The 26,196-nt window shown below is 37.3% G+C and overlaps 2 protein-coding genes across 2 annotated transcripts in view; both read left to right on the top strand.

Moving 5' to 3' along the window:
* The window catches only part of LOC134754943 (uncharacterized), a 246,828-nt gene that overhangs the window by 52,344 nt on the left and 168,288 nt on the right, over window positions 1–26,196 (top strand). The window lies entirely within an intron of this gene.
* LOC134754865 (transcription factor E2F2) overlaps window positions 15,150–26,196 on the top strand; it is a 60,894-nt gene continuing 49,847 nt past the window's right edge. Inside the window, exons 1-2 of the mRNA XM_063691314.1 lie at window positions 15,150–15,519; window positions 15,886–16,091. Of these exons, the coding sequence (XP_063547384.1) occupies window positions 15,888–16,091 (204 nt within the window). The 5' untranslated portion in view covers window positions 15,150–15,519; window positions 15,886–15,887. The remainder of the gene's footprint in view (window positions 15,520–15,885; window positions 16,092–26,196) is intronic.

Here is a 26,196-nt window from a genome sequence, read left to right as displayed (position 1 = left end):
GATAACGCGAGGAAGATGATGATATAAGTGATGCTGATGACATGGTGCTGCTCGGCCCCTCGATCAATTCCATTAGAAAACTGGTTTGTAGATGTGAGACCTATGCTGCTCGGCATGGTCTTAGGTATAACGCAAATAAAAGTGAGATGATGGTTTTTAAAGCTCGCAAATTCAACCCTCAAAGTATACCTACGATCATGCTGAGTAGTGTGCCTCTCAAAATAGTTAGCAAGTTTAAATATCTGGGTCACATAGTAACAGAGGAGTTGGATGATGACCTAGATATAGAAAGAGAAAGAAGAGCCTTAGCAATCAGAGGCAACATGCTCATCCGTAGATTTGCAAAATGTTCAAGGGAAGTTAAGCTCACACTCTTTAAAGCATATTGTACATCTTTTTATACATGCAGTCTATGGGTGAAGCATACGAAGCGTGTTTATAACGCGCTTCGTGTTCAGTTTAATAATATCTTCAGGATGTTGCTAAAGCTGCCTCGCCGCTGTAGTGCGTCAGGCATGTTTGCAGAGGCGCACACGGATGGCTTCCATGCCATCAGACGCAAGAGGGTAGCCTCTTTGCTGAGACGAGTGAGAGGCAGCAGTAACAGCATCCTGAGGATGGTAGCTGGACGCCTCGACTGCCCTATATTAAAGCACTGGGCTAATATCGTAATAGGCAGTACAAATTAATAAAGTAAGTAAGTAAGTAGGTATTTGTTTGTTTTTGTTTTTATGGCTAGCTCTTAATTATGTAAATGTTGTAAATGTTATAATTAGACTAACACTTAGTTTATAGGTTCCCTAGTTTAAGTATCACTAACAAAATATGGATTTTTTTGAAAGTCTGAATTAAATAATTTTTATTTTTATTTTATTTTTATTTTATTTTATTTTTTATAAGTTGGCCAAGCAGTTCTTGTCAATAGGAAAAGGCGGCAAATTTAAAAAAAATGTAGGCGCGAAGGGTTATCCCATAGAAAAATTTAATTTCGCGCCTTTTTCTACTGACAAGATTTGCTTAACCAACTATAGTTTCAAACATCAAACATTTATTCAGCAAATAGGCCACAGGGGCACTTTTACATGTCAACTTTTACAAGCAATACAAAACCAAAATTTACAAAAAACAATTACAAATATGGAATCAATAAAATATTAGATACTTTGTCAGGGATGTATCCAGTCTAAATGTCGAATTACACAAAAAAAGAGAAAACTAATAAAAAATGTACAAAAACAGGCAATTACTAAAATTGTTTAGAGATGTAAAAGTCTGTAGGTGTCAGAGATAAAATATGTATAAGAAATTAAAAAAAAAGATCATCAAATTATCCTTAGAGGTGTAAAAGGTCTCCAAGACTTGAATTGTTATATAAGTAACTAGCTTTTGCCCGCGACTTCATCTGCGTGGACTTAGTAACCCCAGCTAGAGTAAGAATAGCGCCTGGAGAAAGTCTTATAGCAATTATTCAATTTGAGCATATTATTATGCACACAAATTAGCAGACACTTCATTAATTATCTCAATTCCACCCCGCTTTTTACTTTCTTAAGGGATGATTTTCGGGATAAAAACTATCCTATGTCCTTCTCAGGGACTCAACCTATCTCTATGCCAAATTTCATCTAAATCGATTCAGCGGTTTAAGCGTGAAGAAGGAACACACAGACAGACAGACAGACAGACAGACAGACAGACTCGCATTTATAATATTAGTATGGATTATAAGACAAGAAATTAAATCAGACAGACAAGAACCGAATGAAGTGTCTCACGTTAATGCCACTCAAAAGTAAAGTTACATAGGACGGAAGCCCGTGTAATCTTAAACAGACCGGTCTCCACAAACAGCACCCGTTCACGAGTACGACGCGTATCTCAGCCATCGTCTCCCTCAACCTTCATTCGGGTAAGGAAGGGCTGTCTCATTTCAAACAGAGTGAATCATACTATCTTTGTCTTACACTAGTACTAGCACCCAAAACAAAAGATAAGGATGTATAGTTTTTTTTGTTTTTATTTACTGACAATTTGGTTTGACCATAGACATAGTATATACAAGTAGTTATAGACGCGCCACCGAGCGACCGGGGGTAAGAGAAAGAATATTCATATAAAATTTGGGCAGCATAGGATTTTTTCTCTTTCACTCTTATAAATTAGTAATACAAATAAGTAGTATATAGTGAATAACATGTTTTGCCATACCCTTCCAGGGTCCATTATGTACCTTCGCCATCGCCTCCTATAAATACCTACCATGCCAACCGGTCGGTGATAAGGAGAAAGCAGGGCACTATATTCTCTTTCCTCTTATAGGAATCACAATACGACTCGATCTTTCTCTATCAAATAGTGTCAGGGGGGTTTGACATATATTATACTACTCTTTGGGTTTGACCAACTATAGCGTTGTTGTAACCGGGCATTACATTTAAGGGTATGCGCGCACGAGCAACATTAGTCGCCGCGACTATTTTGTCACACGTCAAGTCTGTAGCCCGCTCCAGACTACGCGGCGCGAAGCCGCGAACGCGAGTGTGGAGTCGATTTCGCTTATTAGCGAACTAGACTCCACACTCGCGTTCGCGGCTTCGCGCCGCGTATCGCACACGAGTGTGGAGGACCCTTATGGGCTAGTATGGAGGGCCCTTATGGGCTAGTATGGAGGGCCCTTATGGGCTAGTATGGAGGGCCCTTATGGGCTAGTATGGAAGTGCGCACACGTAGCGACGTGACTCCCGGGAGACTTTTGTCCGCGGGCTCGGTGACAAGCCCGCGATGAAACTGTATTCTTCCCTATTGGTTTCAATGGTTTCAATGCAAGTGCGCGTACGGGCGACAAATAAGTCGCCGGTCGGCCAGAGGGCTACCGCGAAGCACGTTCGACGTGCCTCTCTGTCGCACTTGTAAATTCGTATGTAAGTGTGACAGGGAGGCAACGCGTCAAACGTGGTTCGCGGTAGCACAGAATAACTAATGTAGGCCCTCAGACGCGCACTTTCATAGTTACCAATAGGCTTGATGTGAGAGACAAAATAGTTGCGGACACGAAAGTTGTCGTAAAGAGACAAATAAATCGCCTGGCGACTAAGTTGCTCGTGTCGTGCGTGCATACCAAAGTTGTTGCCAAAGTGACCGCTTTCAGCTTTAAATAATAGTTCCTAATCTCTCCGGTGGCGCTAGGTAGGCTCTGAGACCAAAGAGTATTGTAATATATAGGAGACTATGACATGAACCATAGAGGTATAATAATGTAGAGATGAAAATGGGGGAGGGGCAGCAAATAACCCGACCAAATTACGTAGGTTGTTTCTGGTATGTTTTCAGGAATGTTAAAAACGTGTTTTTAATTTTGTCGCATTGCGTAGGTATGTTCTGTCCCTCACGGTCGCACGGGTGCACATCTATATAAAATACTAGGTGTATGGTCTAGGTACTTCAGTGTATGGTGGCGCCGCCTATTTACTGTTTTTTACGGTCACTTTTTGATACATGAAGATTCATTTCCTTACCTCTACCTTCCATAATCGATCGTCCGAGATCGTACTTTACGTTTAGTCATTAGCACAATCGGATTAAGTCTTACCTCGAAATCCTTCCAAAGTTATGAAATTTGGTATGTATGTTAATTAAAGGTCTCTTTTTCATGTCCACACTATTTGACATTTGGGGACCTCGAGGAATCGCAGCCATCTTGGAAAATGTGTACCATCCTGGAGAAATTTGCGTTTTACTCTAAATATACGTTCTCTATGAAAAAATGGTGTAAGGCAACATTAAAGCTTATTAAATTCTACATAAAACAGTCCTAGATATCTTGGCGGAAAAAATACATCTTGTTATAGAAAATAATAGCTGAATCCAGATTTAGCGCTTATACCCTTTCAGGGGATATTCTCTTAATATGAAACTTGGAGGAATATGAATGCCACTTTTGTCTATACATCCATTTTTACACGTTCTACCCCAATATCAACATTTTACTAGACTGCGACTTAAACAGAAAGTAGGGTTATGGGTATAAATACTGAAAATCAGTACACCCTGTAGCTCAGGATACTGGACGGATCTTTTAAAATGACATATCGGTAGATTCCTGTTACCCTTCACAACCTGTTTACACTTGTTTTATTAAAGAAAAATCAATACAGCCGCCTTGAGAGGACGCCGAATATTAAATCATATTTTTACTCCTAGCGCCTAAACTAATGAGTGGATTTCAATAAAATAGCCATCAGTAGATCCATAATTGGTACACGAGTGCTATGCAATACAAATTTACTAGGATAAATGGAAGAAAAATGTTTAGGACTTAAAAATGTAACTGCAAAAACAGATTTTAGGTCTTAAATGGGGTTTAAACAATAGTGACAGTAATGACATTTGACACCTACAATTTCAGGGATCCCTGTTTGCGTGTCATAAAATTGGAACTTCGGGGACCACGGGGATCAAATGCCATCTTGAAAAGTATGTCTTTTTTGGTTTTTCTGTTTTTCTCGGAATATCTGGGTTTAATGTGAATACTGTGTATGGCGAAACGAAAGCTTATTAAAATCTACACTAAAAAGTTATACAACACCATGTCCCAAAAACGAAGCCTTTTTCTAGAAATAGAGCTTACAAGTTACAAGGGAAGCTTACAAGTTTCCACAACTTTTTTTAAATTCGTGGTTGGGTAGATAATTATACAAGTATTTTTTTCTTACCCGTCTTAAAATAAATTTTTTGTAGATAATTAAGTATGACCTTTTGACTTCTAAGCCATATTTCTAGAAGAAAGCTCCGTTTTAGGGACATGGTGTTCTATACCTTTTTTGTGTAGAACTTAATAAGCTTTTGTTTCCCCATACACAGTATTTACATTAAACCCAGATATTTCGAGAAAAACAAAAAAAACAGAAAAGACATTCTTTTCAAGATGGCATTTGATTCCCGTGGTCCTCGAAGCTCCAATTTTGTAACACGCAAACAGGGATCCCTGAAATTGTAGGTGTCAAATTTCATTACTGTCACTATTGTTTAAACCCCATTTAAGACCTAAAATCTGTTTTTGCAGACATTTTTAAGTCCTAAATATTTTTCCTCCATTTATTTTAGTAAATTTGTATTGCATAGCACTCGTGTACCAATTATGAATCTACTGATGCCTATTTTATTGAAATTCACTTAATAGTTTAGGCGCTAGAAGTAAAAATATGATTTACTATTTGACGTCCTCTCAAGGCGGCTGTATTGATTTTTCTTTAATAAAACAAGTGTAAACAGGTTGTAAAGGGCAAGAGGAATCTACCGATATGTCATTTTAAAAAATCCGTCTAGTATCCTGACCTACAGGGTGTACTGATTTTCAGTATTTAAACCCACAACCCTACTTTCTGTTTAAGTCGCAGTCGAGTAAAATGTTGATATTGGGGTAGAACGTGTACAAATGTACAGACAAAAGTGGAATCCATATTCCTCAAAGTTTTATATGAAGAGAATATCCCCTGAAAGGGTATAAGCGCTATATCTGGATTCGGCTATTATTTTCTATAACAAGATGTATTTCTTCCGCAAAGATATCTAGGACTTTTTGTGTAGAATTTAATAAGCTTTAATGTTGCCTTACACCATTTTTTCATAGAGAACGTATATTTAGAGTAAAACGCAAATTGCTCCAGGATGGTACACATTTTCCAAGATGGCTGCGATGTACATGAAAAAGAGACCTTTACTTAACATACATACTAAATTTCATAACTTTGGAAGGATTTCGAGGTTATACTTAATCCGATTGTGCTACATCGTTTAGGAGACTATTTATAAACTCGTACTAAACACTAATTAATATGTAATAATAATAACTCCACGGCCCATACGGCCACGGCGACTGCTTTCAACTCCGTTGCTGTCGCTGGTGTGCTCGCAAGTGGCTGACGTAACCTATTTTTAACCGACTTCAAGATTTCAAAGGAGGAGGTTCTCAATTCGGTTGTATTTTTTTTTTTTTTTTTTTTTTTTTTTTTTTTAATGTTTGTTACTCCATAACTCCGTCATTTCTGGACCGATATTGAAAATTCTTTTTTTGTTTGTAAGTATATACATACAGATTGGTCCCGTTTTTGTCAAAAAGCAGTTCTGATGATGGAATCCATGAGGAATCGAGGGAACTCCTCAAATGTGAAAGGCATACATATAGTATTTTTTGTATTTTTATAACCAAATCCAGCACTTCCATTTTAAAAAGTGACATTTGATGAAGTGGAACTGCTGATGATGATCAGAATGGAACTCTTTAATGACGCATAGTTCTCGTTTGGCGATTTGTCCTCTTCGTTATGTTTGTTAAGCAAGTTAGGTTTTCAAGAAACATTTGTCAAGCTCGAGTTCTGATAATGGGATCCATGAGGAATCGAGGGAACTCCTCAAATGTTAAAGGCTTACATATAGTGATTTTAGTATTTTCATCAACAAATCAAGCACTTACATTTAAAAAAGTGGCATTTGATGAAGTGGAACTGCTGATGATGATCAGGATGGAACTCTTTAATGACGCATAGTTTACGTTTGGCGATTTGTCCTCTTCTTTATGTTTGTTAAGCAACTTAAGTTTTTAAGACATATTTTTGTCAAGCTCGAGTTCTGATGATGAGACCCACGAGGAACCGAGGGAACTCCTCAAATGTGAAAGGCATACATATTGTGATTTTTGTTTTTTTATCAACAAATCCAGCATTTACATTTAAAAAAGTGACATTTGATGAAATGGAAACTGCTGATAATGATCAGAATGGAGCTCTTCAATGACACATAGTTCACGTTTGGCGATTTGTTCTTTTCCTTATGGACCCAGACCTAAACTTGGACCCGGACTCGGACCCGGACCCGGGTCTGAACATGGACCCCAACTCGGACCTGGACCCGGACCGAACTCTGACCCAAACTTGGACCCGGACAGCCGGACACGGACCTGGACTCTGATCCGGACCCGGAAATGCTAATAGAAAAGTGGCTTAGGTGGGTCACAGAACAGAACTGCTATCAGAAAAGTAGGTTAGGTTAGAGCTGTGACCCTTACAGAAACGAAACGCTATCAGAAAAGTAGGTTAGGTTAGGTTAGAACTGCGACCCTTACAGAAATGAAATGCTACTAGAAAAGTGGATGGTTTTACCTCCTTTTCTACATTATTAGGCAAAAGATGCTGTCTTTTTCATTTCATTGTCTGGAATCTAAGAGTGCACCATCAACAATAAGTGAACTTTCAGCGGCATCCCCCATTGAAGTCGGTTTTTTTTTCTTAAAAATTATGTTTGTAAAAGTTCGCGAACATTGCGGGCATGCGAGCACACCATTCATATAATTATATTGTATTGCCGCAGGTGGTCTGGCTTTTATTTCGTCACGCTTGGCATCCAGCTCCAAGCGCCGCTGGCATTCAAATTCCGTGATCTTAGTATTTATCGCAGCCCGCCATTCTGTACGTGTGGCTGCCTGCTGCTCCCACCGCGAGGGCTCTATGCGGCACTTTTTCATGTGCCGCTTAAGCACATCTTTGTACCTGAGGAATTGGCCGCCCTGTTTCCGCTTGCCCTCCTCAAGTTGTGAATAGAAGATCTGCTTAGCCACACGCTGGTTGTTCATCCGCGAAACGTGACCGCACCACCGAAGCTGGCGTCGCATGAGATATACTTCGATACCACCCACATTTGCTCTACGCAGCACTTCGGTGTTCCGAACACGATCAGACCATCGGATCTTCAGTATCTTGCGTAGGCATCTGAGGTGGAATCGATCCAACATGCGAATGTGGCGGCGATAAACAGTCCACGTTTCAGCGGAATAAAGAAGGTTAGGCAGCACGACTGCCATGTATACGGCTACCTTGGTAGCCAGTTTTAAATCATGTGAGCTGAGGACCTTGAATTAATATGTAAAAAGGCCCTAAATCAAGTGTACACGCTCTTTATCAGATAAAATTAAATTATTGATTATCTCCGAAATGGAGTTAATTATAGAATACCGGTGTCTTTGAGAAAGTACTAAATTCAGGAATGCACCCTTAAAAATAACGGAAATCAAGAAAAAAACACGGTGTAAGTATAAAGCTCCCATGATTTTTCAGATTTTTATTTACACTTTTTGTCGAATACCTAGGTATTCTTAAGAGGAAAGTGGAGGACGCCTTTTTATACAAACGTAGTCGTCATTTTCCTCTCTCACAAATATATAGTTGTATAGCAACATAGCTATGCTCCTACGTTTGATTTATTTCCAATTTTTAATTATTATAAGAGTTGCATTTAAAAATTTGTATGAATTTTGTTTTTTTCTCCTAATTTAAAAAATCTATAAAAGTCAAACGCCCCTACGTTTAATACTATAGCTATGGTTAATAGTATACATCAAATTATGTAAACATATTTTCCACAATGTCAATATCCAGAGAGGAAAATGGGGACTACGTTTGTATGGAGAAGCGACCGTCCCCTTTCCTCTTAAGAGTCGCATCAAGAACCGAAGCCGAAACCGCCATACCTATAATCGAAGTTAATGCGTTACACTCTCATTTTAAAACGACATGCTGGTATCCGTTTTCGTTACCTATATTACTAGAAATGTAAAAAGTTCATACCATAGATCTAGTATATTTCTATAGATGCGGCCTACCGCGTGCGCCCGTAAGGGATAGACATAGATGACGTCGTAAACGTGGGGATACCATATTGGTATAAATTACCCCAATATTTGATATCACGTTGGGGCGATTACCCTGGAGGCAAAGTTAGCTTGTTTGACGGTATTAAAAAATTGTTAATTAAAATGTCAATGGGCCGCTCTTTTTAGGCGTATGAACAATGAAATACCTCCTATAATTCGCGCAGGTGGTACAAAACTAAACATGTTTATTAAATAAAACGTAAAATAAAATGTATTATCGGTTTGAATTTAAAGAAATCTCAAATCGCAATCACACCAATTAATGTACACCACATTTAATCTTCACATTTGTTTTTTTTTGGAATTAGAAGTACGAAAAAACTTCGAAGTGAAAATTACCCATCAAATTATGATATTTTCATCTGGTATCCCGAACATGATTGTTATGCAGCTAAATTAAGAAGAAGTTTAAAAATGGCTTACCTCACACTCCTACCTACCTACGTAATTTGGGCGGATAATTTTACAAATAATGTTTTGTTAATTTGCGTAAATAGTTGTGATGTTTTTATTGAAATCGTTTGAATGTACATTGCTTTGAGTGTAACGTAATTTTACGATGTTATTCTCACATATTGCGTTAAGAGGAAGGTGTAAAATACCGTACTTACGTGTGAAAGGTTATGATCTCATATTTTGCTCAGAGCGGCTATTACAGCCGATTACAGAACAATTCACCATTATTTTATCAAAGTTCAAGCATTCAAAACGCTAACCATCACTATATTTCATAAGAGAAAGCACAATTTCATACAACACAACAATAATTAAACAAGCAACGAACAAACATGACATGTCACGCACTTATTTGTTTGCCACAAATTCGGTTGTGGCAGCGGTGGAAAAGTGAAACTGTGACAAGGACCAACAATAACAGTGCTTTCTCTGCTACTCCTACTGAAAGATACATAAGACTATCCCTTTCGGTCATTTTCCCCCACCCCTCATGACCGATCCAGTTATACTAGATTCATGGTTCATACAAAGAAAATATATGGAGTAGAATTTGTATATTGGGTACTCGATCTTTGGTACATCCCACGCGGAGAGTACGTGTAGGTACGCATATCCATATTAATATTATAAATGCGAAAGTCTTTCTGTCTGTCTGTCTGTCTGTGTGTTCCCTCTTCACGCTTAAACCGCTGAACCGATTTATATGAAATTTGGCATAGAGATAGGTTGAGTCCCTGAGAAGGACATAGGATAGTTTTTATCCCGAAAATCATCCCTTAAGAAAGTAAAAAGCGGGGTGAAATTGAGATAATTAACGAAGTGCCTGCTAATTTGTGTGCATAATATGCTCAAACTTAGATTGCTATGAGAATTTTTCCAGGCGCTATTCTTACTCTAGCTGCGGTTACTAAGTCCACGCAGACGAAGTCGCGGGCAAAAGCTAGTATCTAAATAAGGCTAAATACTACCACAGTATTACAATAATTGTAATACCTACTGTGATACTGCTATTAGGAAGGTAACTATTATAAAGTGACTAGCTTTTGCCCGCGACTTCGTCTGCGTGGACTTAGTAACCGCAGCTAGAGTAAAAATAGCGCCTGGAAAAATTTTCATAGCAATCTAAATTTGAGCATATTATGCACACAAATTTACAGGCACTTCGTTAATTGTCTCAATTCCACCCCGCTTTTTACTTTCTTAAGGGATGATTTTCGGGATAAAAACTATCCTATGTCCTTCTCAGGGACTCAACCTCTCTCTATGCCAAATTTCATCTAAATCGGTTCAGCGGTTTAAGCGTGAAGAGGGAACACACAGACAGACAGACAGACAGACAGACAGACTTTCGCATTTATAATATTATTAGTAATAATTAGTAATATTAGTAATTAGTAAATAGTAATTATTAGTAATTAGTAAGTAGTAATATTAGTTATTATTAGTAATAGTAAAATTAGTAAATTAGTAATCAGTAATTAGTAATATTAGTATATTAGTATATAGTATATTAGTATATTAGTATTAGTATATTATATTATGTTTAAAGTTTTTCTTTTCTCGACTTTAAAAATCGGTATTAAGTCGATGTCCCGCCTTGAGACACTCAAGGAAGAGGAGCATCGGCTTCCCCAATATACATAGTATTTCCTACTACTTTAGATAAAATAGTAGTTGTATGGATGGCTGCTTGCTTTTGTAAAATGTGTATGTTTATTTGTGCATCTAGTATGTCTATATATCTGTGTAAGTTTTTGGCTACAATACCGGTGGCTCCTATTACTATCGGGATTACTGTGGCAGGCATTTTCCATAATCTCGTTACTTCTGTTCTTAGTAGGTGATATTTGCTCAGTTTTTCCACCTCTTTTGGTCCTATGTTGTAGTCTGATGGAACAGTAATATCTATTAAGTATATGTGCTTTTGTATTTTATTTATGTATATAATATCTGGTCTATTGTGAGCTACTGTTACGTCTGTTTGAACCGGTATCTCCCACATTAGCTTTGCAGTATCGTTGTCTATTACCTGTGGTTGCGTTAATGTTTCTTTCCACCAAAGGTTATTGACACAGAATTTGTGCTTTCTTGCTAGTGACCAGTGTACATATTGAACAATGTTGTTGTGCCTTCTGGTATAGTAAGTGCCTAGTATATTAGTATTAGTACCTATATATTCGTATATTAGTATATTAGTATATAGTATATTAGTATATTAGTATATTAGTGTATTAGTATATTAGTATATATTAGTATACTAGCATTTGCCCGCGACTTCCTCTGCGTGGAATTAGTAATTTGGGTACCTTAATTCTTATCTGCTTTTTAATCCATCCTTTTTTCACCCCCATATTGGTCCACATTTCCACCCCATTTTTTACACCCTTAAGGAATGATTATCCCCGGAATTATTCTATATCCTTTCCCACAGCTCAAACTATCCCCATACCAAGTTACATCTAAATTGGTTCAGCGGTTATTGATTCCCCATACAAATTTCCACCCCCCTTTTCACCCCCTTGAGGGGTGAGTTCTGGGATAAAAAGTATCCTATGTCCTTCCCCGGGACTCAAACTATCTGTATACCAAATTTCAACTAAATCGGTTCAGCGGTTTAAGCGTGAAGAGGTAACACACAGACAGACAGACAGACAGACAGACTTTCGCATTTATAATATTAGTATGGATAGTATGGATTAGTATATTAGTATGGATAAGTATATAATTATACTAGCTTTTGCCCGCGACTTCGTCTGCGTGGACTTAAGTAACCGCAGCTAGAGTAAGAATAGCGCCTAGATGCAGTCTAATGGCAATCATTCAATTTGAGCATATCGCCGCTATACTTACTCAACCTCGTATATCTGCAACACTCATTTGATGACAAAAACACCCGTATTCCTAATGAAAGAAAAGCGACATTTCCATCAAATGATTGTTGCAGATATGAGGTTGAGTAAGTATAGCGAGTTAGCGACGATATGCTTCATTAAGTTCATTAAGTAACAGCAATTAAAGTAAGTATAGCGCCTGGAAAAATTCTGATGGCAATCATTCAATTTGAGAATATTATGCACACAAATTATCAGGCAATTCATTAATTATCTCAATTCCACCCCGCTTTTGACCCTCTTAATTGATGATTTTCGGGATAAAAACGATCCTATGTCCTTCTCAGGGACAACCTATCTCTATGCCAAATTTCATCTAAATCGATTCCGCAGTTTAAGCGTGAAGAGGGAACACACAGACAGAAAGACAGACAGACAGACAGACTTTCGCATTTATAATATTATTAGTAATAATTAGTAATATTAGTAATTAGTAAATAGTAATTATTAGTAATTAGTAAGTAGTAATATTAGTTATTATTAGTAATAGTAAAATTAGTAAATTAGTAATCAGTAAGCTTTCGCATTTATAATATTAGTATGGATAGTATGGATAAGTATGAATTAAGTCGAATTCGCATAGGTATTTATACCTATTTTTTCCAATAGGTATCAGTTTTTAGGTAATTTTATGTAGGAGACCCTATAATAAGCATCTACATCTACAATACCCGTGTACCGGAAGGAACTTAATAATTAAAGGGACTTAGTAAATTAGTATCCTCTCTAGTAGTACCTAAATGCTGCCTAATTAAATAGTGCCTAAGTGCTGTCTCCAGAGGGGTACCTCAGGGCTCTATCTTGGGTCCACTGCTTTTTATTCTCTATACCACAGATGTCCGTGACTCCATAAAGCATTGTAAGTTCCACCTTTATGCTGATGATATTCAAATCTACATCTCATTTAATCCAAATAATACAGGACACGCTGTTGCGAAACTAAATGAAGATTTAGAAATTATTACAGCCTGGTCAGAGTACAACTGCTTGGTGTTAAATCCAAGTAAATCTAAAGTTATGGTATTTGGCTCTAAAAATCAACTTAAGCGGATCGAACGCCATAAACCAGCAGTTATAATCTCGGGAGAAGAAGTAGAACGTGTATCGGAGGCACGCAATCTGGGATTAATAATTGATGAATCTTTGCGTTTCGAGGGGCATATTGCGGAAATTACAAGAAACGCATTTTATAGACTCACAATACTTTATCGAATTCGGAATTTTATCAGCGTCGATCTGCGAATCAAACTTTGTAATTCTTTAGTACTTTCTAAATTTGATTATGCGGACATAGTCTACGGTCCACGTTTACTAGCCCGCACTGATCGTATAGTGCAGAGAGTGCAGAATGCATGTGCTCGTTATTGCTTCGGAATTCCGCCACGAGAGCATGTGACACCTTATTTGAACTCAGCAGGTATTCTCAAAATGGCATTTCGCAGAGAACTGCACCTGTCATCTTTGTTGTTTGGAGTTTTTTAAACATCAGAGCCAGAGTATCTGTTCGATAAGTTCACTTGGCGCGCAAGCAGGTCGAGCTTGTATGGCATCAGATCGGTTTGTGACGAGTTGGTATTACCACGTCACCATACTGCTGCATTTCGAGGTAGCTTCAAATATACAGCAACGAAATGCTGGAATAATATACCTCCACCCCTCAAAAACTTAAATACAATAAGTAGTTTTAAATTGCGGTTTAAACAATATCTTTTAGCAATACAAAACTCGCTACCTCTTGGTACTAGACCCACGCCGTCATATTTAAAATGATTATATCTATGCACCTTATGTCTTTAATCAGGGACCGGCCTGCTATCCCTTATCGGGGTTTTATAATGGTATTTCATAAGGCTTAACTCACCATACCCATTGCCAGACGAAACCCTTTGTTTTGCTTTTAAAAACCCTTATATAAAGCTACCACATTTGAGTAATCGGTAGCCCAAATACCCTTACAAAACCCTTATCATCCGCTCACCAACACCTTGCATATTGCTTATAAGGGTTAGCCTTATAAAGGGCTTTCCTTTTAGCATATAAGCGTGCTAATTTAAGTCATCTACCTTGTTCATAAAGCACACATTACTTCGAATCCGAGCGATCGTCGGCGGCGACGGCGGCGTTCTTTGACTAGGCACGTATTTTCTCTCCTTTTCATACACTACCGTAGATATATACTAATCCTGTCTCGTTCACGCAAAGGGAAACCTTTATAAAAAGCGCTTAAAGATAAGGGTAACCCTTATTAAGAGCTAGCCTTATTTTTGGTTAGCTTTTCGGTAAGGGTTAGTCAAAGGTAAGGGTATGAATGGGCTTGCAGTTCAAAAGGGAAAGTCTTTCAATGTGTTAGCCGTGTTTAAGTGTCGCCCATTGAAAGGGTTTTATCGCGGAAAGGGTTGTCCGGTCCCTGGTCTTTATTTATTTTTATCTATATTAAGTATTTTTGCACTCATATCTATCTATCATAAGCTTATATACTTCCTTTAATACATATGTAACTTTTAAATTCTGCTTAGACACTATACCAGCAATTGTTCTGTCCAAATTCTTAAACATAGTTTACACTCATACATACATGTTAACATAATTCTAAGCCATTTAGTTTTCGACTAACAGCGAGTAAGGGATAATGTATCAAGGGTCTGCCTGAAAACCAGCGTTGTAGTAAATACACTGCAACATTATGCTGAGGCAAGCTCCTATTTAACACGCATGAATATTTCTCTGATGTGCAACTCAATTTCTTAGTTTTGTAAGTCTAAATTTAAGGTTTATCTGTAAAAAATTTACTACGCTACCTGTTAACTCTGCCATTTCATGTGATGTTGAATAAAAATGTTCTATTCTATTCTATTCTATAAATAGTAATAAACTAATAAATAATCTTATGGGTCAAATCTTTGCGAAAACTTAAATTATTAAACAAACCCAACGAGATAATTTAGCTACATTCGCTCAAGGGATGTAAAAAATCGTTGACTGTATTTTTTATTTATGGCTTCAAACGGCGTCGGGGTGGAATTTCGTTTGGAGCGGATAGAGCGCGTCCGTTAGGGGCAGGCAGGGGCAGGTTAGGGGTTGCTTAGCTGCTACGCGCCTGCGCGCGTACTTCGCGCCACTCGGCTACGTCGCTTGCTAGCCAGTAGCCACACTAGCTAGCCAGATGTTCAGAAAAGCTTTCTGTCGATACTTTAACGCTCCTATAATTATTTAAGTAAAATGTGCATTTGGACTAATTTCATGTTTTTATTTCGAAGTCAAAGGTCCAAAGAATAGATAAAACAATGTGTACTTTGTGAACTGTGCGTCTAACTGAAAATTATCTGGCGTCTTAATGTCCACGAGTTCGTTCGAGACTAACAAAGCGGCGGACATTTTATTTTGAGTATTCGATAATGTAGCGTTGCGTCGAAAACATTCATGTCGTTTTATGGTTATAACTTGAGATATCGTTCGCTTACACCTTTCGTAAGTATAATGCTTTTGTAGAGGTTTTAGTTTTGTAATATAACTTAATGAGTATACGGCTAGTAAAAAGCGGTTTTGCAAATGTATTACCGTACCTAAGGATGTCGACATTTTACGGATAAAAATGTTTTATTACGTGACGTACGCAATCTAAACATTCCATAATATAAAAGTTTTATACCTATTACATAAATCTAATTTATTTGATATCGACCCACTCAGTTTCGGAGGTTCTTGTCAGTTATTTCCGCGCGCAAGGCGCCTCTAACCTCTACTCTAATGAAATTGTCACGATTACAACACCGTTCATGAAAAAGTAGGCTATGAATTTGTATGCACTATTTCCTTTTATTCATTTTTAAATAGCGATGCCGAGGGGGGTGAAGCGAGGGTCGGCGGAGGGTGAGGGCGAGGTGGTGGTACGCGTTGGGGCGTCTCCGTCGCAAACTACGCTTTTGGATGACAGCCCAGGCCAGCCCATCAGTTACCATCTGCTTGATCACGGCTATGGCGCCACGCCACAACATCAGATCAGAAGGGAGGCACCTTCTGCACCACCAAAGACATCTGAAGTAAGTACCTTTTTATTACCTTGTAAATTTTTTTAAGCACTATGACAGTGTATTTTACATGGGTAAATTACAACCAGTATATTACAATGATCATTAGTTCATAAAAACATTTATATTTAAACAATAATCTCTTAGGAGGATAACTGACAATTTGCTTGGGATTTGGATACATGAAACAATATCAATTTTGAGCAACAAAAAAAATTATATGACGAAGACTGTTTAAATCAATCAATGTACCCATACTTTTTAATTACATATATAACAAATGCAATAGTATAAGTTTTATAATCTCACTAACTGCTTTACTATGCACAATAGTTGAAATTGTATGTTGTTGTCCGTTGGATAAATAAAGAAAAGCAGGTTTTAAAAATTTACTAAATGTATATTTTGCCTAATTGGGTAAAATTACAAGCAAAACAAATACTTGCTTAATATATTTAGGAGTGTGATTTCATGATTTGGCTATATCATTTCGGGTACTAGCGGCTAAACAGAACAAAGTGAGAATAAAGTGTCACAAAATGGCCTCATCTCAGCATGTTGCTCGCGATTTACAACACTGATTTTCTGATGAGATCATTAAGTGAGATCAATCAATCAATCCCCTGGCTTTTATCCCTATTAGGGGTCAGCCCTCCTGATACGTTTTCGCCAAACTTGGCGGTTTTGCGTCATTTCTGGCGTTAAGCCCGTTGTCAGCAAGTCTTTTTGGACTGTCTGTATCCAGGTGGTTGGTGGGCGGCCTCTACCTCTTTTGCCTTCTTCTATGGCCAGATCATTAAGTGAGATATTTTTTTAAATTATTAATGTTAGTGTTAGGTCATGTATCTATGACATAAAATACAAAGTTTTGCCTAGTGTTTCTTTATTATATCAATCAGCTATAATCAGAGCTCGGAAAGGGTGAGCGATTTGCCTTATAATATGATGTAAGACATGTCAAATTACTAGGTAACTAGCTCACCCTGTCGGACCTCTGGCTATAATATTTCTTGAAGTTATTTTTTTAATTTTCTAGCATTTTTATGCAACTTGAATATGCAGTGTTAAATCAAATTGCTACTAGATTGATGAAAGTACTAGAAGGTTATAGGAATATTAGTATTACTTGTAGTTATTTTATTAACTTGGATTAGTTTCTTATCAATGTGAGTATCAATACTTTTACAATACCACAAACAAGCATACAGCCCGCCTGATGGTAAGCAGTCACCGTAGCCTATACTTACTGCTTACTGCTAGCCTTTCTCCGCAGACGTCTTGTCTGGTTGCCCTTGGCATAGGCCTCTCCCATATTCCTCCACGAGTCCCTGTCCAGAGCCTGTCTTCTCCAGAAGGCTCCAGCCACCTGCCTGAACTCGTCTTCCCATCTCATTTTTTGTCTTCCATCATCCCTTTTTCCGTCTCTTGGGTACCATGTTGTGATGTCTTTTGACCATTTTTCTCTTTTGTCTCGGAGCATGTGGCCGGTCCACTTCCATTTTAGTTTTTTCATAGTGTGGTTTACGTCGATTATTTTTGTTCTCTTTCTAATGTCCTCCAGTTTTATTCTATCTCTAAGTTTTATATTCAACATTCTTCTTTCCATACTATTTTGGCAGCCTATGGATGTCTACAACACCAGAGATATTACATGCGCGTTGCCGACCTTTTAAAAACCTGTACACTCCTTTTTTGAAGAACCCCATGCTGTAGCCCCTCAGGCAAAACCTCGGCAGGGAGCTCACCGCACAGTACGCAACCATTTAGGTTCTAGGGTGTGAGGATGAACACCCTGCCGACGGCGAGCGCTGTAGTGATAGAAAGCGGCCGTTGCCATCATGTCAAACAACTGCTTGTGAGTTTGGGATCGTCGACGATTCGTACAGCGCGCCTTTGGACTGAGTCCAGGCATCCAGGTGCTCCTGCCCAAAGGTGACAGCAGTACTATATGGGGTCTGACTTGCGATTTATATAGCAGCAGTCTTTGCCCCGGAGTAAAGTATCGCCTCGCTTTATTGAGGTCTTTACTGTACTGTCAGCATCAAAAGTAATGGATCAGTTCATGTGTCAAAAGTATCTACCATTCTCTAAGATAGTATAGTGTAGTATAAGTAGATTATGTAGAGTAATTAGACTGTAACAAATACTTTTGAGCGCGAACTGTAGATATATCTCTGTTTGGAAAAGTATTCCAGGGTGGCAGATACTTTAATTTGGCACATTGTTTCATCTGCTACTATTGATGCTGACTGTACTAGACAACCAAATAATATAGGTAGAGTGACCCTTATTTATGTTCAGTGAAAACTAGTGCTTTCAAAGAAATCATTGGTATTTGGCTCCATACATTGATAGCCTTCAGAACAGTTTTTAACTACATTCTGGTTTCCTGACCATTATCTAGTAAGGGCACATTCATACTTTTCAAGATATAAAAGTGGTTACCATGATTCAGATGAACACAAAATTAATGATTTCTCTGAAACTATTAATTTTCGCTCAACATACATGTGGTCAAATTGGTAGCTCTTAAGGTCCTCTCCTCTAGCATAGCATACTGAAAGTAACACCATGTCTTCTACCACTACTATGAGCAAGACACTATACATATATGAATGTGACTCACTGTAAACTGCAGAATGGATTTGTGCACCAGTAACCATGGAAATAGGCCAAGCAATAAGAAGGTATAGAGGGAAATGCTAGGAACACAATTTTTGACTACGTAACTTTGTTTGGACTAGTTAGTTAGGAGATGAACATATCAAAAGTCCCTGGCCGTAACCATGGTGCCGGGAGGGAGAGGGGGGTTTGAAGGTTAAATTTTTCGGTTTTTAAATATCTTAGAAACTTTGCGTCTTTGCGACATGACTACTTAAACAAAACGAAAGCTGATTAAATTTGCTAAAAGTTTAATTTAGTCAAATTTTTCGATATCTTGAATAGTTTTCGAGATGTTCTCTATTAAAAGTTCATTTGGGGCTCTTAATAATTGTATCTTGATATCTACATCAATGAAGCTACTAGGCCATGTTTGGTATCGTTTTCGTATAAATAGGGAGTGCCAAATTCATTTATGGTATCAAATTGACACCATTCCGAAGTTTAAACATATAAACTTTAAACAAATACCTTTTTTTTAAACTCCTCTTCACACTTAAACTGCTGAACCGATTTAGTTGAAATTTGGTATAGAGATGTTTTAAGTCCCGAGACAGGACATGAGTTTTTATCTCAACAATCATACTTTGAAGGTGTGAAATTTAGTGTGAGGGGAATTTAGCTTCTTCGCCGAAGTTGAATTCCTGAGGTTAATACTGTTTAGGTTTAGGTTTGAAGTCATGTTTGGTATCATTTTCAACTAAATTAAACATGTAGACCATCCCAAATATAATTTAAAGCGGTTCAGCGGTTATTGATTCCCCATACAATCTTCCACTCCACTTTTCACACCCTCAAAAGTTATGAAAACTATCCTATGTACTGTCCCGAGACTCAAACTATCTCTATACCAAATTTCAATACAATACAATACAATTTTTTTATTGTTTGAATGTGAGTGGTTATAAATGGTGGTAGGGTTAGTATTTGGTTACATTACAATCAGCCAGAATTTGGCGTACAATACTCTTGACTCTCAATGTGCATGTCATTAAAACCTATAAAATTAAAATAAAAGCATAAAAATGTCAGACTATAAAATAAGTATTAATAATAATAAAGGGGCCCACTGACTATCAGTCTGCCGGACGATATGGGCCTGTCATTTGTTCGGAACTGTCAAATTTTTGTTCTAACTGACAGGCCGATATCGTCCGGCGGACTGATAGTCAGTGGGCCCCTTTATAGAGAATAATAATAACAGGTCAATGTCATGCATACAGAAAAGCAATCAATCAACGAAATCGGTTCAGCGGTTTAAGCGTGAAGAGGAGTAAAAAAAAGCATTTCTTAAAATTTTGTTTTTACTTAGGAATGGTGTCAATGTTGATACCATAAATTAATTCAGCACCCCCGATTTATATGAAAACGATACCAACGCCGGCCTAGCAGCTTCACTGATGTAGATAATCAAGATAAAAATGAGAGCCCTAAATAAACCTTCAAGAGCGGATATCTCAAAAACTATACAAGATATCGAAAAACTTGACTGAATAAAACTTGTAACAAATTAAATCACTTTTCATTTTGTATGTGGCCATGTCGCTCAGACGCATAGTTTCCGACATATAATCGAAAAACCGAATAATGGAACCTTCAAACCCGCCCCCCTCCCCGGCACCAGGGTTACGGGCGGGGACTTTTGATATGTTCACCTCCTAACTAGTCCAAGCATTTCCCTCTATAACTTTTTTGAGCATTCATTTCCTGGCCTAAAACAAGACTGTTCTAATAGTTGAGATAAATAGTCTAATCGTCAAGTTGAGATAAAGAAGACTAATGGCAAGGAACTGGCTTTCATTTTGAGGGATATCATAAATACATATACTACAGTGAAACCTGGATAAGTAGGTCATCAAGGGACGAACAAATTTGCCTCACTTAAAGAGGTATTCCACTTACCCAGGGTCTCAGAAAGCCAGGTATAAATAAAGGGTCTAGCAGGCTAAGCGAACAAGAACGCCTGCCCCTAACGACGGATTTGGTCATTCTTTCAGGTGGTGTACTGGCAGGACCTAAGAACACTCTACGCTTAATATCAGTCCTCGATCTTCTTTTGTTTTCGAGTTATTCAGGATAATGTAAAATAATCAGCGTATCATTGAAAGTGTCATATTTTGTAAACTGTTCAAGTTAGATGAACCAAACAAAATTATATTTGACAATAATAAAATAGACTACAAAATGCATATTTTTAATTTGCATAACGTCCTTATACTGTGAAAAAAAAATTTTTTTTCTTTTAATTTTTTTTTTACTTTTTTGAGTAGCCACTAATACCCACTACATACACACACATGTAAAAATATTTGCATAAATCTTCGTGCGTCATGTCAAAAAAAATATATCGAACAAGTATAGTTTCTAGCATATATAATAATAATAAAAAAACACTATTTCACACAATAGTCCATATAAAAAATTATTATGCTATAATATAATATTATTATCTAAATTAAACTAAGAGTTGCTTCAGTCGCCATATGACTAGTCCTATATTTATTCTACATTTTTCACTTTTTGTTCTCGCTATGGTGAACGGATGACCAGTAAAGAAAAATGGGGCTGTACAGGCTCTCGGAGACGGTCTTAAGTATTCGATTGTCTGAGTTTCTCAATCTCTCCCAGAAACCTGCTATCCGACTTCTGATGATGGCGAAGAAGTCGGGCACCCCCGCCTCCGCGATTCGCGAACATGCTCGATGCGCTACAATACCTGGGTAACTTCAGTAGAATGCGAAATGCGTCATTGTATTGGACCCGCAAAGTTGAAAATGCTTTTCTACTGAAGTTAACCCAAAGTTGGCAGGTATACAAACACTGACAAAATGCTCTGAACAGAGTCACTTTGACATCATTTGTACACCTCGCAAATTTGCGTGCGAGCATGTTACACCTATAAATGAAGTACCAGTGCAGTGTGAAGATAAGTTAGTATGTAGGTATACAATCTCTTCTAATAAACCTATTTATAATGCATCGATGATGACATGTCAACATTGATAATATTTGACACATAATATTATCTCCATTTGTTTTTTTTGCATTTTGTGTTGGAAAATGGATAACATTAAGTGTCAGTCTTGTGAATGTAGTGGGTATTAGTGGCTACTCATGCATATTTTTTTTGTAGGTGTACCCTCCGCAAAAAGTAAAAAAAAAATTAAAAGAAAAAAAAAATGTTTTTTTTTTTCACGAAGTATAAGGACATGATGCAAGTTAAAAATATGCATTTTGTAGTCTATTTTATTATTGTCAAATATAATTTTGTTTGGTTCATCTAACTTGAACAGTTTACAAAATATGACACTTTCAATGATACGCTGATTATTTTACATTATCCTGAATAACTCGAAAACAAAAAAAGATCGAGGACTGATATTAAGCGTAGTGTTCTTAGGTCCTGCCAGTACACCATCTGAAAGAATGACCAAATCCGTCGTTGGGGGCACTTCTTGTTCGCTTAGTCTGCTAGACCCTTTCTGTCTCATTTACTAGAGGTGAGAATAGAGGATATTTCAGTTAAGTATAGAGGTGGTTGATAATTAAGGTATTTTGTAAACATTATGTATGAGTTGTAATGTTTAAAAATAAATTATGTAAAATATTTTTTGTCTGTTTAAATTTTTATTCTAATTTGTTTTGAATGATTACTAAGGATAGATTTTTTTAAATTAAATTTGATAGAGACTTCATTGCATCATAGAACTTTAATAAATGTTTTTTTTTTTATTTTTTTTTTCGTGTTACTTATCAAGATTTCAGCTTTCGTTTCGATAGTTTTAACTACTTAAACTAATTAAATAAAACTTGAAGTCGTTTTGACACAATTAATCAAAAGCGGAATTTGAGAATAGACTAAAGAGTTAGTAAAAATATGGAAATTGATCTGCATTAAAGTCCCATGTTAGAGAGGTCATAGATTGACGTTATCTCAGATACAGAGGTCAATTCCTATAGCATTCTAAAAAAACAATGAAGCAAATGTAATCTTTCAAATATAATCTCAGTAAAAGAGGTAAAATACACTCCCTGTCTCAATAATAGAGGTAAATGTGACTATAAAATCGGAACAACTAATCCCAGTTATAGAGGTTTGTTTTGTCTCACTAACAGAGGTAATTCAATGCTAAAGTGTCGGGACCGCACCATGAGTCCCAGCTATTATAGGTAGAGGTTTCCCACTTATCCAGGTCCCGCTTACCCAAGTTTCACTGTATCTATTATGAAAATCATAACTTTAATATTTATAGGAACATTTGTGTTTGTTTATAAACATGGCAAATATTTGCTGCCCTATGTATAATATAGGAAGCTTGACGTGCAGTATTTAAGTGATAATTGAATTTAAGTAATCCATTCTCAATTTGAAAATATAATGTTCACATTAATAATATATATGTATAATACTGTTAAACTGTGTACATATATTACTGTAGATTCGTTCTTGTACCTACACCCTACACCTGTTCAGCAGGCAAAAAGTACATTGGAAGAGTGGTATCACTGTGAACTGACTGTGAGGGAGGGGGTACCTAATGATTCTCCGAATTATTTTTAGCAGATTATCGATTCGCAGACAACGATTCGCCGAACATCGGTTCGCAGAGTAATTTATTTGTAGATGTAACTTTTGGTCGACTAACGTTACGCAGACTCTTGATTCATTCCAAAATTGAAAGTTGGGTACCAAAAAGCGGAATCTTGAACGTTTGAGGGTTTCAAAGCATGTGAGTTAAACAAACTTTGCCATCAAGTAAAACACAACACTTTTCACTTCAAATTACAATACAATACAATACAAATCTTCTTTATTGCTCACCAATATAAACAGGACATGACATACAAATTAAGCACTAATTACTAATTACTTTTTACCTCGCCTTCATCGACTACTCGAAGGCATTCGATAGTATATCGCATCATTCCATATTTGAAGCTCTACAACACCAAGAAATAGCACCGAACTACATAAAACTTTTAAAAACCATTTACTCCAACAGCACAGCCGCCATAAAACTTCAGTCTTCTGGCCCGTCCTTCGATGTACAAAGAGGAGTTAAACAAGGAGATCCGCTATCGCCGAAGCTCTTCACCAGCACTTTAGAACACGTGTTCCAAATACTTGCGCCGCTTTGGGGAGAGAGGGGCTTGATTGTCGGGGAAAGGAGGCTAACCAACCTTCGCTTCGCCGACGACATAGTCTTGTTTTCCTCAACTTCATCCGAGTTAAGTCACATGCTAGAAGACCTTAGCAACGCAAGCCTCGAGGTTGGACTGAAGATGAATATGTCAAAAACCAAGGTCATGACTAACAGCACAAAACGTAGGATTGAGATAAACGGAGAACACATCGCATATGTCCAAGAATACCTTTATCTTGGCCAAATAGTCTCTTTCCAGGCGCGGCAGGACAAAGAAGTCCAAAGACGCACCGAAAACGCCTGGAAGAGCTATTGGTCAATGAAACACCTGATGAAGGGAGACCTACCTCTGTCACTCAAGCGTAGGCTTATGGACATGTGCGTACTTCCAGTTCTCACCTACGGTGCTCAGACCTGGTCCTTGACGGAAGCTCAGAAGTCCAAACTCGGGGTTTGCCAGAGAGCTATGGAGCGCAGCATATTAGGTGTAAAATTAAGAGATCGAGTCCGAAACACCACGCTGCGCTCTAAGACTCAAATAATAGACGTAGCTCGGAAAGCGGCCAAGTTGAAATGGGACTGGGCTGGTCATGTCTGCCGAATGCCAGATGACTTGTGGGCCAAGTTAATCACGGAGTGGGAGCCCCACGAGTCTAACCGGGGATCCGGCAGACCTCGTCGGCGATGGCGGGATAACTTGGACTCCTTCTTGACAGGCTGGCCGGATATAGCATTAAACAGAGACGAATGGAAAAAGAGGGGGGAGGCCTTTGCCCAGCAGTGGGACACAGTAGGCTCTGAATAATACTAATTACTTTGCCAATCTGGTGGTAAAATTGCATATTTTATAATAACTAGGATTGATTTTTTGTAGAATAAAAATAACATTTACAAGTTGGTGTGTTGAAAAGAAAAACATCCTGTATGTCAAATCTATAGGTATACCTAGACTAGATTAATAATAGAAACAGATTGGCTTATACAGATGATGATTTATAAAAAATATTAAAATGATTAAGTTTATATGTTTTTTTCTTTTAAAATATATCCTCTTGTTAGTTGACTTTTGTCACAAAAAACTAGATATTAAATAAAACTAAATATCGTAATTGCTTCTAGTTTAGGTTTTAATAAATTTTTAACCTAAATATGAACAAAAGCATAGCATAGGTATAGGTTAAATTAAAACCTATACAATATAGGTTTTAATTTTATGGTAACTTCTGTTAGTGAACAAAAGTAGACAATTAAATGTATCAAAACCATCTTAGTCAGACTCAAACTAAAAGTTATTGTGTAGGTTAGTCATGTCCTAGTCTAGCCATATTTAAGAGAGAAGTTCTGCTAATCAATATTAATGCCAAATGAACATTCGACCTATTGTGTTTCGACCAATGGTGTCTCGGGTAATTATGACAGTTTCTAAATGATTATTCTACGAATAGTAAATATGCGTATCAATTGCTCTGCTTATTGACTACTCTTGCAAACGAATATTATGCGTAATTCTGCCAATCGTTACTCGGCCAAAGAACCCGTCGGCGAATCGTTGTCAGCGAAACAAAAATCGGCGTATTTTTTTTTGGCATATCAATAGGGCACCGTGTACTATAATTGTAATTTAGTATCTTGCTTATTATTTCCCATTAGATCATTACATCTATACCCATGTCATCCAGAAAACATTTATAAGACGATCTTCGTCTCCAGTGTACTACTACTCGTAGTAGTCCATCATTCGCACAGTAATTTTTTAACTTCCAAAAAGGAAAAAAGTAAGGGTACCATTCGATTTCTTACACTTTATCCAAAAAATATTGTACGGCAACTATATACATAAACGCATGATAAACGCAATATTTCACCGACAAAAATGCAATTTCCTTGTTTTGTCCATACATTCAAAATGGGCTCTCAGTGAACTTGACGTCACGTTCACTTATCGTTTTGTTTGGAGCGTTTCGCGAGTGAAGTACGACTGTCGAACTTTGACTATAATTTCTGACTTTTGTATTGCTTTAAGAGGCCGGTATCGATTTTGGAGCAAAAATGTAAAATTGATAGATTTAGTCGTTGAAATTATACACGTTTCGTTACGTTATATCTAAATAACAAGTATTGGTTTCTATTAGCACGTCTTCTCATCTTGTTTTTTAATAATGATGTCGAGAGCGTGCGTCACCGGTAATATATGAAGAGAAGGGGCAATTTTTGAAAATTCATCAAAAAATGATGGTGGTAAATTATACAAATTGATGTATAAGAATAGTTTCAGCAAATGTTGTAGATTGTTTAAGTATCAAAACAACGTT

The sequence above is a fragment of the Cydia strobilella genome, chromosome Z (assembly GCF_947568885.1).
Source record: "Cydia strobilella chromosome Z, ilCydStro3.1, whole genome shotgun sequence".
Taxonomy (NCBI): Eukaryota; Metazoa; Arthropoda; class Insecta; order Lepidoptera; family Tortricidae; genus Cydia; species Cydia strobilella.
The sequence above is the reverse complement of the archived record's forward strand: the minus strand, read 5'-3'. Positions and strand labels throughout refer to the sequence as shown.